Genomic DNA, 17,577 nt, shown 5'->3' on the forward strand with positions numbered 1-17,577 from the left:
CACCAGGGCGAGATTCTTTTCCTTCCTCTGTCCCTTCAGGGTGGGCCACAATGAATGTGGAACCCTGTTCAGGCTGGCAGGGCTGCATGCCGCACTGAAGGACTGAGCTGGGCTAGAGAGGGTGGAGTCGGGAGGGAAGAGGGAGTGGGACTCCGTGCTGCAGCCTCTGGAGCCAGGCAGGAGTCGTCATTCCAACTCCCAGGCTGGCTCACTTGGGGGCTGGTGGATTGACCAATGTGGAAATGGCTTTCTTCAGCTGTAGCGGAGGAAGAGGGATTGAGGAGGATGGAGGGTTAGAGGGGTAGAGACAGCTCTGGCCTCCATCGACAGCACCCTCGATGGTCAAGTCTGTGGGTTTATAGCTGGTGCCTACCCCGTGGCATAAGGGACACCGAGTCCAGAGAGTGGCAGGCTGGTAATTGATGTCCAAGGCTAAGTGACCCCTCTAATCCAAGGATTATAGTGTATCTCCCGATCTTTGAAAGGAGGATGTTGGTGCCCCCACCCCCAACTCTGCTTTGACCACCCTTGAGACCCCAGTACCTCTACCCAGGACACAGAGCCCACGGCTCTGCCCCGTGATGTCACGAACAGCATCTGAAGGGTCAGCAGCTCAAAGAGGCTGTGTGTCTGGAGGGGAAGTTGACAGGAAATGGTGGAGTCAGGGAACACCCCTGTGGCCACCATACCCTTCTCTGTGCCAGCTGAGTGGAAGAACAGAGTCCAGCCTGCAATGTCTAGTCTGACCACTAGGTGGTAGTCAGAATCCATGACAGAAGCAAGGGCTCAGGTAGGTTGGTCCAGGTTACCGAGCCCCTGGGACGCCATGCCTTGGTAGGTCCCTAGGCTGCTTCTATCACCAGTCCCACACAAGTGCCTGCTCTGAGAGGCTGGGTGATCTACTAGCTGTCACACAAGATAAAGGGGAAGCTCCTCAGATTGGGATCCTTGTGTGATGTATAAATTTTAAAAAGGTTTTGTTTTGTTTTTCAGAAAAGGTTTCTCTATATAGCCCTGGCTGTCCTGGAACTTGCTATGTAAGCCAGGCTGGCCTCAAACTCACAGAACTCCTCCTGCCTCTGCCTCCCAAGTGCTGGGATTAAAGGTGTTTGCCACCATGCCCAGCTTTTCTTCTTTTTTTAAACAATTTTATGTTTATGGGTATTTGTCTGCATGTATGTCTGTGTACCACATGCATTCAGTGCCCCTAGGGTACAGAGGGGGTTTTGAATCCTCTAGGATTGGAATTATAGACAGTTGTGAGCTGCCATGTGGTTGTGGGAATTGAACCTTTGTCCTCTGGAAGAGCAGCCAATGCTCCTAAAGCTGAGGCATCTCTCCTGCACCATGGGATGCTCCTAACTGACAGTTTCTACCCAGAAGCATGTGTTTCCCAAGCCCGCTTACTTCCCTGTCTCTCCTCCACATGGCCCCAGCAACCCTGGCGGTGAGGGGCTCACAGGCTGAGGCTGCTGTGCACATCTGCAGGTGAGAAGTGTGCACATATGTGTGCGTGTGTGCGTGCACAAGTGTGTGTGTGTGCGTGCGCGCTCGCGCAACACTGAACAGTGGGAGGAGGTGGAGCCTAAGTCTCCTCATCAGGCGCTCCCTCTCCACCCACTTTCTCTAATTCTCCCTTACCTGATACAGGGAGGTCTCTGGGGACAGCTGCAGGGTCACTGGCTGTGTGGGGCAGCCACCAGCCAAGATGTCCTGAAGAAAGCGCTGGGAATTGGGGGAAGATGATGGAGGCCTGAGCCAGCCTTCAGTTCCCAGGCTCCCATTCTCTAAACTCCCCCTTCACAGCCCTGCTCACACCCCCACCCTGTCCACACACCTGGCAGGGGGACCCACCTGTTGGCCTGGAGCCCAGGAAGCTGGCTCCGTCTGGAGGGCCTGCACCAAGTGTGTCCTTTCCACAGTGCCCACCAGGATCTGAGACTCTAGGCAGTGCAGAGGAAGGACATATGAGGACTATGAAAGTTATTTTATCTGAGCACCTACTATGTGCCAAGAACATGCTGGGTGCTTGTTTCAAAGATTTATTTACATTTTTATTTTACATGTATGACTGTTTTGCCTGCTCATGTATATGTGTATGTGTGCGCACACTGTGTATACTTCCCCACAGAGGCCAGGAGAGGGTGCCAGAGTCCCTGGAACTAGAGTTAAGAACAGCTGTAAGCTACCATGAGAGTGCCGGCTCCTTCAAGAACAGCAGTGCTCTTAACCACTGGGCTCTCTCTTCAGCCTCATACTGGGTGTTCTTGTGTCTCCGAGGAAACTTACAGAATTTTCTGTCTCTCAGGACACTTGTCACCCAGTTTATAGACGAGGAAGCACAGACTGGGTGGCACAGTTGGGTAACTGTCCTGCCCACAGAAATTCAAGTTTGGGCATGGATATGTGGCAGCTGGGGTGGCTGCATCACCTGTGACTGGAACCCCCAGAGTCCTCCCTAGGCTGCTTTACAAGAGTCTTCTCATCTCTAAATAGGACACAGACCTTAGTTATTGCGTCCGTGTCATCCACGAATAAACCAAAGCACAGAGAAGCTGAGTGACTTTTCCCATGTCACACAGCAGAGCCTGGATTCCAACTCCCTGCTTGCTCTGCTGCCTTGATACTCAGAGGGACTCTCCACCCATCCTCCCTGGCAGCCTCCCCCCACCCAAGATGAGTACCTCTGGTCTCCACCAAGGGGTACTGAGCCACATCTGTAGAGGTCACGACTTTGACCACCTCCTCCAGGGGCATGTCCTTGGCCAGGGTGGTGAGGGTACAGTTCATGAAGTGTTCCACAGTCACAGGGTAGGAGCTGTGGGCAGAGGGATGCATATGTCAGGCCCTGCATGGCAGTGCTAGCCCTCAGGAAGAAGCAGGAAACCTTGCTGGGAAGGACCCATGTGTGATAGTTAATATTTATCTTCAACTTAACAAGACCTAGCATCATGGAGCCTCAGTAAAATAGTTTTAGGCTGTGTTTATTGAGGTAGGAAGACAACCCTAAAAGTGGATGCAGAACTACCCACAGTGAGCGTGGATGTAGAACCACCCTAAACGTGGATGCAGAACTACCCACGGTGAGCGTGGATGTAGAACCACCCTAAACGTGGATGCAGAACTACCCACGGTGAGCGTGGATGCAGAACCACCCTAAAAGTGGATGCAGAACTACCCACGGTGAGCGTGGATACGGAACCACCCTAAACGTGGATGCAGAACCATTCACGGTGACCGTGGATGCAGAACCATCCACGGTGAGCTATGGCCCTGAACTAGGACCAAGCGCAAGCTGAGCACCATTTCTCTCTGCTTCCTGATGTGGATGCCGTGTACCCATACCCCCACGCTCCTGCCGCCACACCTTCCCTGCCAAGATGGACTGTGCTCTCAACCTGTGAGTGGGAGTGAACCTTCCCTTCCTGAAGTTGCTCTTGCCTTGTGTTTTATTGTAGCAAGGAGTAAATGGGCAAATGCTTTTAGTTTCTGAGTGCACGACGAGGGGGGACTGAATGTCTCCTGGAATGGGGGACACTTAGGACCCTGCAATGGGAAGGAACAGAGACCTGCTCCCTAGTGGGAGTATTCTGCACCCTCTGCTTCCGGCACTAGCCTCGCCGGGGACTGTGTCACCTAGCAGAATTCTGCTCTAGAGAATTTCTTTTGGTTGTGTTTGGTTTTCACACCCGAGAGAATTTTAGTTTTTGAGAGCATGAGAAAAGTCACAGCCACATGGCCGCCGAGGGTTTGGAACAGGACAGCAGCTTGCATGAGCTTGGAGCTGGACCCAGAACACGGCGGATCTTGCGCCTCTGGGCCTATTGCTTTAGGAACTAAAACCGCTGGGCACAGTCTGGTGGAGAAAGGACCTCAGACCCCATCTGCGTCCCAGCTCCTGACCACCCACCTGGCTCAGAGAGCAGGGCAAGAGAGCCAGGAGAGAAGCCTGGCCTAGCTGGTGCTCAACCCCCCTCTTGACCTGAAGCAAGACAGACACCTGTCTGAACCCCTGCTTCCTCTCCTACCACATGAGGGTGGGCTGAGGACAACTGCATTGAATTTGGGGGGTCCTTTAGCTCCTAGGGGCTGGAGGTATGGCTCAGCTGCTAACGGCTAGGCTCACAAGCAAAAATATAAGAGTTCCATTCACTTCACTTCTTAACTCCCAGACCATCCTGGGACACCCTGTTAGCCAACTTGAAACTCACCCAATCTTACGGCCACGAATCCACGGCAGGTATGGCAGTTTCTTGGCCATGATGGTGCCATCATAGAAAGAGGGTTGACAGTTTTGGGAGATGGCATTGGCCGCCAGCACTGCCATCAGCACAGGCAGTGCGTGAACGATCTGTCCGGTCAGCTCAAAGGCCAGCAGCGCCGTGGAGATGCTGTGGGTCACCGCCCCCGAGAAGGCAGCAGCTCCTGCAGGGACAGAGCCACGGTGGGTGGGTGACTCAGGCCAGGAGCCAACTCACCCAGAGGGCAAGGTGGGTACAGTGTGACCATGGCTAGTGTCAGCAATATCCAGAGGGCACATACTAGAAACTGCTAGCAATGCTCAGGTGTGGCGAGAGAAAAGGGATATAGAGGGCATAAGGAATGGGGGAGGGGAGACGGAGCTAAGAGAGAGCTGGGAGGTTCGGAGGATGATGGGGTTCAGGGAGTGGAAGGCACATTGTACAGTTCACTCCACGCCATAGACAAACATCAGCCCCTTCAACCATAGTCTAGCTCATGTGGTCTTCCCACTCCTGGGCCCAGGTTCACTCACCTGCCAGAGCATAGCCCCCAGGCATGATGGGGTTGACCTCACCTCCAGCCACAATGCCCTCTGGGAAGGCAATAGCTAGGGCCTCTCCCAGGAGGCGCCCGATGACAGCTCCTGCCACAGACTCAGAGTGAAGGGGCAGTCAGGCTGACCAGACCCCCTTCTCAGTACTCCTGGGAGACAGATGGTGTGCGGGAGCCATGGTTATGCCCCACGACCCCCGAATCTTCCTGGAATCCAGACTTACCAATGATGAATATGGGCATGAAGTACCCAGCAGGCATGGGGATTGTGGTAGCCAGAATCAGCATCCAGAACTGTGCCGGGAATGGGAGAAGGGACCAGAGAGCAGAAGTTATAGGCAACGGGGGCAAGAGTAAACAAGGGAGGAATAGGATGGGAGTAGACTGTTCTCAGAGAAGACAATGCCCATGCTGGCCCTGAAACACTGTCTGGAGTTACAGACAACATCAAATCAGTGGAGTAACCAAGCCCTATTAAAGTGCCCACTGTGTAGTTGGCGCATGCTAAGTCATTCACTTTCTCACCCTCAGCCTGCCCTTTGGGTAGAAAGAGCAACTACCCCCATTGTTTTTGTAAATGAGTGTGCATGGGCTGGAGAGATGGCTCAGAGGTTAAGAGCACTGGGTGCTCTTCCAGAGGTCCTGAGTTCAGTTCTCAGCAACCACAAGACATGACATGCCCCCATGCCCACCTTTTTATGTGGGTGCTGAGGGTGGGCACACTCAGGTCCTCATGCTTTTGAGGCCAGTACTTTATTAACTGAGCCATCTCCTCAGCCCCTACTTCATGGTAAAGATAAAGAAACTGAGTTAAAAACACAAAAGGAATCTGGGGCTGGGGAAGCCAGTGTGACTTGTTAGCAGCATAGTGACTCTGGCTCAGATCGGAGACAGGGATGGAAGTGCACAGTGCTCCAGGGTCCCGCTGTGGATGCAGCCCCATCCCACCCCAGATCTGCAGGCAGAAAGGACCCACCTTCATGACCAGGAAGAAGGCTAGAGTCCCAAAGATGGTGAACTGTGGGTGGTACCATTCAAGCCACAGGTTCTGCGGGTCAGGCTCAGCAGGCCAGGGTGGGGAGGAGTTCCGGGTCATCAGTGCCCACGAGTTGTTGTCAAACAAAGAGCGCAAGTGCTCCGCCATGGACAGCTGGGGCAGAGGCAGTGGTCGGTCAGCCTGTCCCGTCTGCCCCATCTCCGCCATGGACAGGGGGGCAGAGGCGGTGGTCGGTCAGCCTGTCCCGTCTGCCCCATCTCCGCCATGGACAGCTGGGGCAGAGGCGGTGGTCGGTCAGCCTGTCCCATCTGCCCCATCTCCGCCATGGACAGCTGGGGCAGAGGCGGTGGTCCGTCAGCTTGTCCCCGTCTGCCCCATCTCCCACCTGAGCCTCAACAACTCCACCCCTTCCTAGCTGAGGACCCTGAGGATGGCTCTGCCATTACTGAGCGACAACCTGGTCATCTGAAAAATGACCTGTAGGGATCTCCCTTTGACAGTTTGGGGGCAGTGAAAGAGATGAGGCACAAAGGGGAGATGCCAAACGGGACTCACCACCCACCCCCTAGCTCGCGAGCGCCCCTTACCCGCGAAGCCATGAAGCGGCCCACACCAGGCGGATAGGTGACGGAGGCCAGGACCAGAGCGACCAGAGCTGCATACAAGGGTTTGCTGTGAGAGAGAGGGAGTACCGGTTTGCCTCTTCTTCCCCCACCGTGTGCTGGGGTGTGTGTGTGTGTGGATCTTTGCGGCTCCTCATCAGAGACAACCCCACAATGAAGACAGAACTGTGGAGGAAGGCGAGGGGCAAAGAAACAGGCAGAGGAGCCCAGGAGAAGTGGTGCGGCAAAGGGAGGGGGAGAGGGAGGGTTTGGGATAGAGCTGGACAGTGACAGACCAGCCAGGTCACGGTAGGGATGGGTCTTGCTGAGTCAGGGGGGAGGAGGAGGAGCTCCAAGATAAAGGACAGGAGGTTCAGGGAGGAGAGGAAGCAATGTCTGATGAAAAGGATTCCATGATGGGATGGGTCTCCAGTAAGCGGGGCAGGAGGTGAGGGGCTTGGTGGATGGGTGCTGGTGAGACAGGAGACGCTGTGAGTGAGGTGTCCCAGAGAAAATACTTAAGGGACTTATGGCTAGGACCCTAACTCAGGTAGGGGTGGGGCTTTCTATAGTGGGTGTGGGTTGAGAGTGGGTCCTCCCTGCAGGTCTTCACCCACCTGGTAGCTAGCAATTTGGAGGTGTACCGATTGGTCTTGATGAAGCGAACAAAATTCCGCTGACAGGAAAGGTAAGCGCAGCTCAGGACACCGCAGATGGCCCTGGAGGTGGCAGTGAGGGTCAGTGCAGAGCTACCCCAGTTCACGCCTGGAGGAGCCCGGTTGAGCTTTCAGGGCCTGAGACCACACTTACCCCAGAGCCACAAAAAAAAAGATTTCAGGCAGATCAAAGGGCACATCCACTCGGAAACTGGTCTTGTAGATGGAAGTGATGGTCTCTGGGGGAGGGTGGGAGTGCGGGTCTGAGGTCACACTCTTCCCCACCCAAAGTGCATCCCAGAATAATTCATACAAGGGAGGTAGCACAGTGCCCCGAGATCAAGCATCTCTGACCTTGTGAGTCAGACAACCTGAGCGCATCATTCAGCGAGCCATGGCTCTCTCTACCCTGGAGCCCTTCTCCAAATCCACACTGTAGGTTCCCTTCTGTCCATCAAGGAGGGAGGGCTAGCGACTAAGATTCCCTAAGAAAGGGTGGTGATGAACGTTTTTAATCCCAGCACTAGGGAGGCAGAGGCAGCCAGATCCTATGAGTTTGAGGCCAGTCTGGTCTACAGAGTAAGTTCCAGGACAGCCAGTGCTACACAGAGAAACCCTGTCTTGAAAAACTGAAAAAGAATATTTTTCGCCCTAGGAAAACTCAGCATCTGACAGAAAGGCTTAAACCCAGGAACTCTTTTTTTTTGTTTTGTTTTGTTTTGTTTTTCGAGACAGGGTTTCTCCGTAGCTTTTTGGTTCCTGTTCTGGAACTAGCTCTTGTAGACCAGGCTGGCCTCAAACTCACAGAGATCCGCCTGCCTCTGCCTCCCAAGGGCTGGGATTAAAGGCGTGCGCCACCACCGCCCGGCATCAGACGACTTTCTACATGTGAGTGTGTCCTCATGATTGCCTCAGCTTCTCCCTGAGTTGTGGCCCTTCTGTGGTTTTAACCAAAACTATAAGTAAATTCACTTCTACACACATCATATCATTTTCTCTTGAGGTAGGTGAACGGGCAACAGGGCACATGATATGGCTGGGTTCTCTGGTCACAGTTTGGTGATCAAGAATGGCCCAGGGTCTAGCAGAATTCACCCTGCCATGCTTGGGAGAAGCATCGTGTTTGGAGAGAGAGAGTCGAAATGCCAAGGTATCCCTCTCAAAGACCTCTTGGAGAGCTGAGAAGTGTTCAGTTCTGTTAAATTGCCTCCTACCAAGAGGAGCTTTTCAGTATCTTCCGACCTTGGCTGCTGTATGCATCCTGTCCCCGGGCACAGGGATGTGGGCTCCTCTCTTAGCCTTAGGCTTCAGCTGCTCTTGGTGGAATCCACATCCTAGTTCAGAGACGGATGGCACAGCACTCCCAGGCCCTCAAGACCGAGGAACAGACACACAAAGGGGAGGATTGTAGAGAGGGACATGGCAATGAGAATTCCTGTAGGAGAATTCTATGCTGGGCTTGAAGGCCAGCTCCCTTGGAAGTCCTGACCCCAGAAGGAGGACGTCTGCACGCACGTGTTTTCTGGCTTTTGTTTAACCTTTTTAGTGACACTGTGGTGACCAAGGTGCAGACAGACTGAGAACACCCCTCCAGCGTCACCTAAAGCCATAAACAAATTGATTCATACACATATGGATGTGCACATGCACACAAGTACTCCCTCTCTCTCTCACACACACACACACACATATACAAATGCATACAAACATGCGCACATGTGCACACACACATTCTTGAGTTTTTTTAGTTTAGGTAAACATTCAGACCCTGAGCTAGACTTTATGGCTGGATGCTCCAGAAACCCAGGTGATGGAGAAGAAGGAAAAGGGAGGGGAAAGGAAGAAAGGAAGAAAAGGAGGGAGGGAAGAAGTGAGGGAGAGAGGAAAGGAGGAAGGAAGGCAGGAAAAAGGGAAGGGTGAGTGGAGATGGGAAGGAAGGAGAAGACAATGGGGTGAGGAGTTGCAGAAAATGGAGGGAGAGACGAGGTCCCCCACGTGGGACTCACCCTGCTCACTGTTGAAGACCGCCAGAAGGCGGAACATGAAGGCCCCGCAGGTGGCAGCGAAGAAGCCCCTCCAGTAATTCCAGACGGAGAAGTGAGAGGACATGACCTCGATGCTGAACAGGACACCTAGGGGACACACAGCTCAGGGGACCCCTCTGCCCTAGCTGCAGGATGTCGGGGTCACATTCTCCCTGACCCTCCCAGCCCTGTTGTTTTGCTGCCTGAACCGCCGAAAGCCCCTATTGCCTTTGTCCTTGGCTCAAGCCAAGAAGGCTCACAGGTCCCCATCCTCACCTATGGGGTGGGACTGAGGAGTTCTATTTCCCAGCCCAAGAAACCAGGCTCAGAGTAGTGAACTCACTGGCCAAGGCCACACAGTGGGGCCTAAGCCCATAAGTTCAAAGAGAGTCTACAGGCCTGGACACCATCCCAACCACCCTGGGATGCCTGTGTACACAGCCAGATTGAAGGTTTTGCTGCCAGGATCAGGAGCTGGGGGGGGGGGGGGTGGCGGGTAGTGGGATGGAGTGGAGGGGGGACAAGCCAGGGAGCTCAGGGCCAGGGGAAGTTACAAGGTGGAGGAGGGGCTGAGCTCTCACCGCTGAAGGGGGCTGCAAAGACCGTGGCCACACCCACTGCAGCTGCTGCCCCTAGCATTTCAATTTCCTTGGCCTTGTTCTGGGGAAAACAGAACTCTGGGTTCAGGACCAGCTCCTGTCCCCTTCTTGTCTCAATGGGCTCTTTCTTGTACCCCTCACCTCAGATTCCCCAATGGTCTTGGTTCGTATGCGGCCCAGGTAAGTAGCAATCATTACACTGAGGTGCACAAAGGGACCCTGCGGGATGGGGGTGGGGGGAGAAAGCATTGATGCAGAGAGTCTAAGCCCTGGGGAAGCTGGGTCCTCCCTCCCCCTGATTCTCCTCTTTCTCCTTAAGGCCCCAAGGAATGGGAGCCGCAAGCTTGGACCGGAGATGATGTGGCATCCTTGTTCACATCCTTGTCCTAGGTGAACCCCAAACCTCAGGGCTGTCCTGACATGCATTTTATCACAGACTTAGCTGTGCTTCTAGAGGAACAAGGATGAGCAAGGAGGAAGGTGGGTGGGCTCTCCTTGTTCTTACCACTTTGCCTAGGAAGATGGTACTGCCTGTTGCCAGAGTGCAGGAGAGGCCCACCACCTTGGCCCCAAAGTTCTTGATGTCTAGATAATCTTCCAGGACTACACCGGACAGCATGGTCTTCAGCTCTGGGAGTCCAGACCCTGGAGCAAAGTAAAAACAAGGAATTAAGGAATTCTCTCTTATTCTCTCTCTCTCTCTCTCTCTCTCTCTCTCTCTCTCTCTCTCTCTCTCTCTGTGTGTGTGTGTGTGTGTGTGTGTGTGTGTGTGTGTGTGTGTCTGTCTGTCTGTCTGTCTGTCTCTGTCTCTCTCTCCTTGTCTAAGTACTAACCAATCCCAACCATGCCTAGCAAGATCAGAGGTGTCAGGTGGATTCTGGGTGGTAAGGCTAGCTCTCTCTTTCAACAAGGTCTCACTGTGTGACCCAGGATAGTCTGGAACCGGCAACCATTCTCTTGCTTCTGCTTCCCAAGATTTGCCTCCAGACCACACTTAGCGCCCCAATGCACACAGCACACTCTGGCACCATCCTCAGGACCTCACACACCCTGTGAGTGGGATGTGTGACTTCAGCTGTCCAGAGAGACAACTGAGGGTCCAAATGGACCTTGAAGCCTGCAGCAGCAGGGACGGGACCCAGGGAAGGTCAAGCTATCACCAGTCACACCTGCGAGGTCCCTGGGCTGCAGTTGTAGGCCACTCTAGAGCCTGAGAGCAGGCTGCTTCCATCAGCCCAGCCCTGACATCATGGACTGTGCTCCTATAGGTGACCCACCACCAATGTTTGTTTCTGTCCCAAAGGGGCCTAGGGAAGTCAAGCCAAGCCAGCTGATGTGCCGGGTCCCCTACTGACTTTGAATAAGTAGCCTGCCTCTTCCAAGTCTGCTTCCCCAGCACAAACATGTCCCTGTTCCCTGTCCTCCCTCCTCAGACGTCTCGCAGATGTGAAAAGATTTGGACCCAGGGGGCCTGCAGGACAAGGCGGGTTGGCCAGAGACCGGGTGACCATGACTCACCTCCAGAGAAGGGCGTGATGCTCTGTGAGAAGCCGGAGGAGAAGGACAGGAGGGCCACAGGGTACACAGTCCAGGAGAGATACCGGAGCAGGTGACCGTCCCCAACTTCCCTGTACAGCCACTTGTGTGCTGGAGATGCCCAACTGTCAGGGAGCCACCAGAGCCTCTACAGCCCTGGGGACAGACACTTGTGCCCACTCACAGACCAAGAGAGGGCCCACGGCCACCCAGTGAGAGGAGAGCGACCAGGTCCCCAAGTCCATATCTCAGTTTTCCAGCTTCCTACTTATGGGACTTTATTAAGCTAAGTAACTTGACTGAGTCTCAGTTTCCCTTTGGTCCAGTGGTCAGTGATGGTGCCCTCCCCAACCCTGGGTCCCGGAAAGGCCAAAGGAGGCCACTGAGGTCTTGGTGAGACAATATGGAGCCTCACCATGTCAACCGAGTGTCCAGGGGAAGTGCTATCTCATTGAGCACTCAACATGGAGGGAGGGCAGAAAGATGGGGTTTGTGCCCAGAAGTAAAGGCTCCTAGACGCATTCAGATTCTTTCCCCACACTGTGTGGCTGAGATGACTGAGGCCCAGAGATGGAAAGGAACCTTGCCAGGGTCACACAGCTGAAGCCAGCACCAGCTCCAGGCCTGGCTACCCACAGCCCTGCCCCAACCCACTGCCCTTGGCTGCCCAGCTGGCTTCCCAAGTGTAATGTAGGATTCCTATTGCCCAGAGCGGGCATGCATACCGGGGAGGCCTTACCTCTAACCACACGCCCAATAGCGAAGTTCATGGCATAGCTGATCAGAGCCATGAGCACCCCGAGGGCCATCAGGAAGTACCAGTCCTCACCCACACGGAACAGCCGCTCCTTCAGCCATTCCAGGGCCCCTGGGCAGGACACTGGGGTCACAGCTCCTTCTCTGGGGGCTGTTCAGGCTCTGGGTAGGGACAGCAAGCTAGGGACCCGGAGCTAGAGTCTGGGGTGATAAGGAGGGGCCCATGGAAGGGGCTCAACAGGATGTGTAGAAAGTTAGGTAGTGACACTGTGGCTTTGGTCTGTCTGCTCACTTGGGCCTGACAGAAGGTTGGTCAAAGTGGCAGATGGAAATGAGGGGCCTGACACCAATCTCTTACCCAGACCTCATCATGGTCTAAGCAACCATGAAGAGCATCAAGGACCTACTGTTGTCCCCAGGGCTGTGGGCCACCTGCACTTCAGGCCCCCAGGGATGCCCTTGGCACCGGCTGTCAGCCCAACCTAGAAGACAGACTTCTCTGGCTGTGGGCATCAGCGCCTGGGCTTGAACTCTGCCACTTTTTGGGGTTCCCACTTTCTCTGCCCCCTAACAATGAGGACGGTCAGGTTCTACTATTCAGAGAGAAGTGAAGTGAGTGATCTTGGCTCGAGGGTCAGTGATGTCCCAAGAGGACTTTTGGAGGAGGGGCAGGGAAGGACTGAGCTCTCACTTCTGATGCCTTGGCGGAGGCGTGGACACGGACCCCACAGCTCTTGCAGGGTCACCGGCTTCCCGGAGGAGCCTTCACGCAGCCCCACCAGTTCCTCCATCGGTCCTGTGGTAACGGGGGGGGGGACAGCTGCTTGGTGACAGGCACTATTTACCCACATCCCACATCTAGGTTCCCCCAGTACTCCACCTTCCGAATTAAAGGCAGAGCCCTATGCTCGTGGGTGGGTGGGTGGTGGGTGGGTGGGTGAGTGGGTGTGGGTTGCTGGTGCGGGGAGTTCTCAGGAGCCTTCAGTGGTCTCCGTGTGCCTTCTCTGGGTGGTGCCTGTGTGCTGGATATGCGAAATGGGACCTCTCAGCTCCAGCCATACCCAGAAGGAGCTGGGATGGGGGCTTGGTCTATTTCCTTTCAGAAACCTCTCCCTTGCTGGAGCTCCCTGCTGCCATCCTTCAGGGGCTCTAGAACGTTCTGAGCAGTCATTTTGCTCAGAGATGACTTTGTCATTTGGTCCCCGTGGATGGTTCTAATGCTCCATACCCCGCTCTCAATGCCCTGTGTCCGTCAGCTTAGTTCCAGGGGAAGCAGGAAGCTCCCAGACCCAGAAAGAGCTTCTGTCCCTGCTCCTATCTGCACCCTCCCTGCCTGTCCTGATCCTGGCATGTCCCACCCAAGTTCAAGTCCCTGCCTTCCTCGGCACCCTCAGCTCCTTACCTTTCGGTGCACCAGGCAGAGGTCCCGACTGGCACTCCTCTAACACAGCCTCTTTGTTTGGAGAGCCTCTGCACCTGGACAGGTGTGCATTCCGCCAATCAACACCCTCCCTCCCCCCATCCCAGGCTCAAGTTTACCATGACCACTAAAGAATGTCCCAGACAAGCCAACCAGAACTACCCCGGTCAACAGAGCACGAAGGACATGGCTTCTGAGAGGTGAGGAAGGGGTTCGGGGGTATTTCCACATGTGAGAGCAGGACAGAGGGCACCCATCTGTGCTGCTGGGCCCTGGAATGTTCCTGAGGTCCCGGTCTGGGAGTAGGAGCTGATGAACACACAGAGCAGTGAGGGAGGGTCCCCTCTGCTTATAGCTGAGCTTCAGGGTCTGGTCTCTTAGCTGAGCTCGACAGAGAGATGCAAAGTAGAGCGGAGGGAGGCAGCAGATGAAGGTGCAGGGACACAGGGAGGGGAGTGAGCACAGGAAGGGGAGTGGGCACAGGGGAGGGGAGTGGGCACAGGCAGGGGAGTGGGCACAGGGAAGGAGAGTGGGCACAGGGGAGGGGAGTGGGCACAGGGGAGGGGAGTGGGCACAGGGGAGGGGAGTGGGCACAGGGCAGGGTAGTGGGCACAGGGGAGGGGAGTGGGCACAGGGAAGGGGAGTGGGCACAGGGCAGGGGAGTGGGCACAGGGGAGGGGAGTGGGCACAGGGGAGGGGAGTGGGCACAGGGGAGGGGAATGGGCACAGGGCAGGGGAGAGGGCACAAGGGAGGGGAGTGGGCACAGGGAAGAGGAGTGGGCACAGGGGAGGGGAGTGGGCACAGGGGAGGGGAGTGGGCACAGGGGAGTGGGCACAGGGGAGGGGAGTGGGCACAGGGGAGTGGGCACAGGGGAGGGGAGTGGGCACAGGGGAGGGGAGTGGGCACAGGGAAGGGGAGTGGGCACAGGGGAGGGAAGTGGGCACAGGGGAGGGAAGCGGGCACAGGGGAGGGAAGCGGGCACAGGGGAGGGAAGCGGGCACAGGGGAGGGGAGTGGGCACAGGCAGGGGAGACAGCACAGGGGAGGGGAGTGGGTACAGGGCAGGGGAGAGGGCACAAGGGAGGGGAGTGGGCACAGGGAAGAGGAGTGGGCATAGGGGAGGGGGCACAAGGGAGAGGAGGGGTCACAGGGGATGGGAATGGGCACAGGGGAGGGAGCACATGAAAGGGCATCTCCATTGTCCCTGGGAGCTGGGCCCTTCCCAAAACTCAGAGCTTCCAAAACCCAGGGAGATGTCCAGTTGTCCTGTTTGAAAGAAATGGCATTGCAGAACTGTGGGGTTTCCTGCCCAAGATCACAGGGCCATCTGGCACCCTCCCTGGCACCCGAATGTCACCCATTTAGGAGGCTGAGGCAGGAGCATTTCTGGAAGCCCAGAGTTGCTGATCAATTTGAACAATATAGCAAGAGGCCATCTCTAAACAAACAAGCAAGCAAACAAACAAATAAATAAAGAGCTTTTACTCCTTTAATTTTTCTCAAGGGGTTGGTGTGAGCAAGCGTGAGGCCTTATGCATCCTAGGTCAGTACTCTCTGGCCAGCTCTTAGCTTTCAAGACAGGTTCTCACTATGCAGCCCAGTCTGGCCTCCAACTCCAAATTCTCCTGCTTTTGCTTCCTAAGCACTGGGATTACAGGCATGGGCTCTGTACCCACCAATAAAAAGAATTTTTAAATAAATCACTGTGGGTGTGATGTGGAGAAATGGCTCAATGGTTAGGAGTGTTTATTGGTCTTGCAGAGGACCCAAATTTGATTCCTACATCTGCCTGTAACTCCAGCTCCAGGGAATCTGACACTCTCTTTTGCGCTCTCTCTCTCTCTCTCTCTCTCTCTCTCTCTCTCTCTCTCTCTCTCTCTCTCTCTCTCTCTCACACACACACACACACACACACTGTATGTGTGTATATATATATATTTATATATATATATAAATTTTAAAAATTAATCAAATTAATTGCTTGGGCCAGCGAGATTGATTCAGCAGGTAAGGAAAGAACTATCTCCTGCAGGTTGTCCTCTAACGTCCACACGTGTGCCCTGACACACACACACACACACACACACAAATCCATATTATTCTGAGTGTGCAGCACGCGTGAAGCCTGCACTGCTGTGTCGTCACGCAGAATTACGCTGACGTTGGAGTGAGAAAGGATGAGCACCCACGCAGGGGCTCCTGCGGACAGGCCCAGCAGCTTGGCTGAACGTGACGGGGGGGGTATGGGAGGAGCCTGTGGAAAGTGGGGCCGCAAATGTGTCCTAAGTCACACTTTGGGGTGACATTTGTAGTGGTCCAACCATGGCGGGTTCGTACGTTCCAGGGTAGGGGCATGTGGACTAGAAATGCTAGCAGGGACAGAGATAGGAAAGAAACAGAGAGACATAGGAGAGCGGCGGGAGGGCCACCCAGTGAATACTGATTCTGCCTGTGCCGGGAGGGCCACCCAGTGAATACTGATTCCACCTGTGCTGGGAGGGCCACCCAGTGAATACTGATTCCGCCTGTGCCGGGAGGGCCACTCAGAGAATACTGAATCCACCTGCATTTATGTTGCACACGTCCTTTATACCCCGATACAAAAGAGGCGGGAGGAAGAAGGCAAAAGACTGCTTTATCATGACACAAAGGACAACCAGAACAGTTACTACTCTGATACTTGAGACATTTAGCCATTATTTCCTGATATTTTGGGCAGGATATGTAGCAAATACACCCTAGACCAAGTATCCTGTAGGCAGCCACTCCCTGGGTCAAACTTGTCTTAAAATGAAGGAACAGGAATAGGCTTTAATTCTCTGGCCTTTGGTCAGGGTAGAGTAGAGATTCACTTCTGTGGGCCATCTTAATGTTCAAAACACCAAGTGAACCACACCCTAGGTCAGGGTTTCTTGTTTGTAGCCACACCCGTTGTCAATGAGTTTGAAGGAGCAGAAATAAAGTCAAATTCTCCGACCTTTAGTCAAGGTGGAACAGGCTCACATCTGTGGAACCCCACACAAACGGAGGCTCCACGAGGTCCAAAAGGTGCCGGGTGCAACTTCTGGAACCAATTGGCAAAAGGAGAGAGAGAAAGAGAGACGCCTGCCACTGAGGGGCCCAGGCAGGTGCAAACATGGCTGGATCCTAACCTAGCACGTGCTGGGTCCCACCTGACATATTCATCCATGCTTGGCGGGGAGTGCGTGGGCTGAGAAAGAAATAGAGAAGAGACAGCTGATAGAGTCGGGAGGGCACTCAGTAATACCGAGATTCGCCTGGCGTTTATGTCGCATAGGCTTTGTACGTCCCAATCCGAAAAGGAGGGGGAAGGCAAGAGTCTTCTTTACCACAATACAAGGAACAAACAAAGTAATTATCTTCTCAATAAATATCGAGTAACCCCATCCTAGGTCAAGATGTCCTGTTAGTAGCCACACCTTAGGGCAAACCTCCTGTCATAACCTGGAAGGAGCGACTAGGTCTGAACTCAAGACCTTTAGTCAAGGGGGACAGATCCACCTCCATCAATATTACAACACAAAACATAGTATAACCAAAAATCCTACTGCCTTTTAAAATGTGAAATACTTGCCAGGCAGTGGTGGTGTATGCCTTTAATCCCAGCACTTGGGAGGCAGAGGCAGGTGAATCTCTGTGAGTTCGAGGCCAACCTGGTCTACAGAGTGAGTTCCAGGACAGCCAGGGCTACACAGAGAAGGACAGGCTACCAAGAAACCCTGTCTAGAAAAAACAAAAACAAACAAACAAACAAAAAATTGAAACACTTGCCGGGTGGTGGTGGTGCACGCCTTTAATCCCAGCACTTGGGAGGCAGAGGCAGGAGGATGAGGCCAGCGTGATCCACAAAGGGGAGTTTCAGGACAGCCAGGGCTACACAGAGAAATCCTTACTCAAAACAGCAACAACAAAAACAAACAACCAAAGTTCCTTTACTTTCCACTGTGTGTATGTGTGTGTGTGAGTATGTGCGTGTTGCACACTGGGAGTGCAAGCTCACCCAGAAGCCCAAAAAGGTCAGCAGCCGCCTTAGAGAAGGAGACCCAGGCAGTTAGGACCCTCCTGATGAGGGCGGAGGGAACCAAACTCAGCTCCTCTGTAAGAACAGAAAGGACTCTTGACTCCTGAGCCATCTCTCCATCCCTGGAGCATCTTTTTTTGTTCTGTGTGTT

General features: G+C 54.3%; 1 protein-coding gene across 2 annotated transcripts; it reads right to left on the reverse strand.

Moving 5' to 3' along the window:
• Positions 1–119: 119 nt before the first annotated feature.
• On the reverse strand, positions 120–12,755 carry LOC142833884 (chloride channel protein ClC-Ka). 2 transcript variants are annotated; one of them, XM_075945746.1, is made up of 19 exons: positions 12,656–12,755; positions 11,948–12,076; positions 11,191–11,319; positions 10,178–10,317; positions 9,814–9,891; positions 9,655–9,733; positions 9,056–9,181; positions 7,204–7,288; positions 7,011–7,112; positions 6,379–6,463; positions 5,771–5,944; positions 5,019–5,088; positions 4,775–4,885; positions 4,212–4,425; positions 2,685–2,818; positions 1,855–1,943; positions 1,642–1,725; positions 544–630; positions 120–256 (listed from the first exon to the last, which is right to left on the reverse strand). In XM_075945746.1, the coding sequence occupies exons 1-19, from the start codon at positions 12,753–12,755 to the stop codon at positions 209–211; spliced, it is 2,064 nt and encodes a 687-aa protein (XP_075801861.1). In that variant the 3' UTR covers positions 120–208. The 2 variants fall into 2 exon arrangements, with proteins under 2 accessions (XP_075801861.1, XP_075801862.1); XM_075945747.1 differs by lacking the exon at positions 11,191–11,319.
• Between the last annotated feature and the right edge of the window lie 4,822 nt (positions 12,756–17,577).

Source organism: Microtus pennsylvanicus, chromosome 13 (genome assembly GCF_037038515.1).
Source record: "Microtus pennsylvanicus isolate mMicPen1 chromosome 13, mMicPen1.hap1, whole genome shotgun sequence".
Taxonomy (NCBI): domain Eukaryota; kingdom Metazoa; phylum Chordata; class Mammalia; order Rodentia; family Cricetidae; genus Microtus; species Microtus pennsylvanicus.

Coding starts and splice junctions, on each gene's coding strand:
- LOC142833884 (XM_075945746.1), bottom strand. CDS start 12,755: ATGGAGGAACTGGTGGGGCTGCGTGAAGGCTCCTCCGGGAAGCCGGTG. Junction 11,320..11,947: donor TATTGGGCGTGTGGTTAGAG/GTAAGGCCTCCC, acceptor GGGCATCTCCAG/CACACAAGTGGCTGTACAGG. Junction 5,089..5,770: donor CCTTCTTCCTGGTCATGAAG/GTGGGTCCTTTC, acceptor TTCCCGGCACAG/TTCTGGATGCTGATTCTGGC.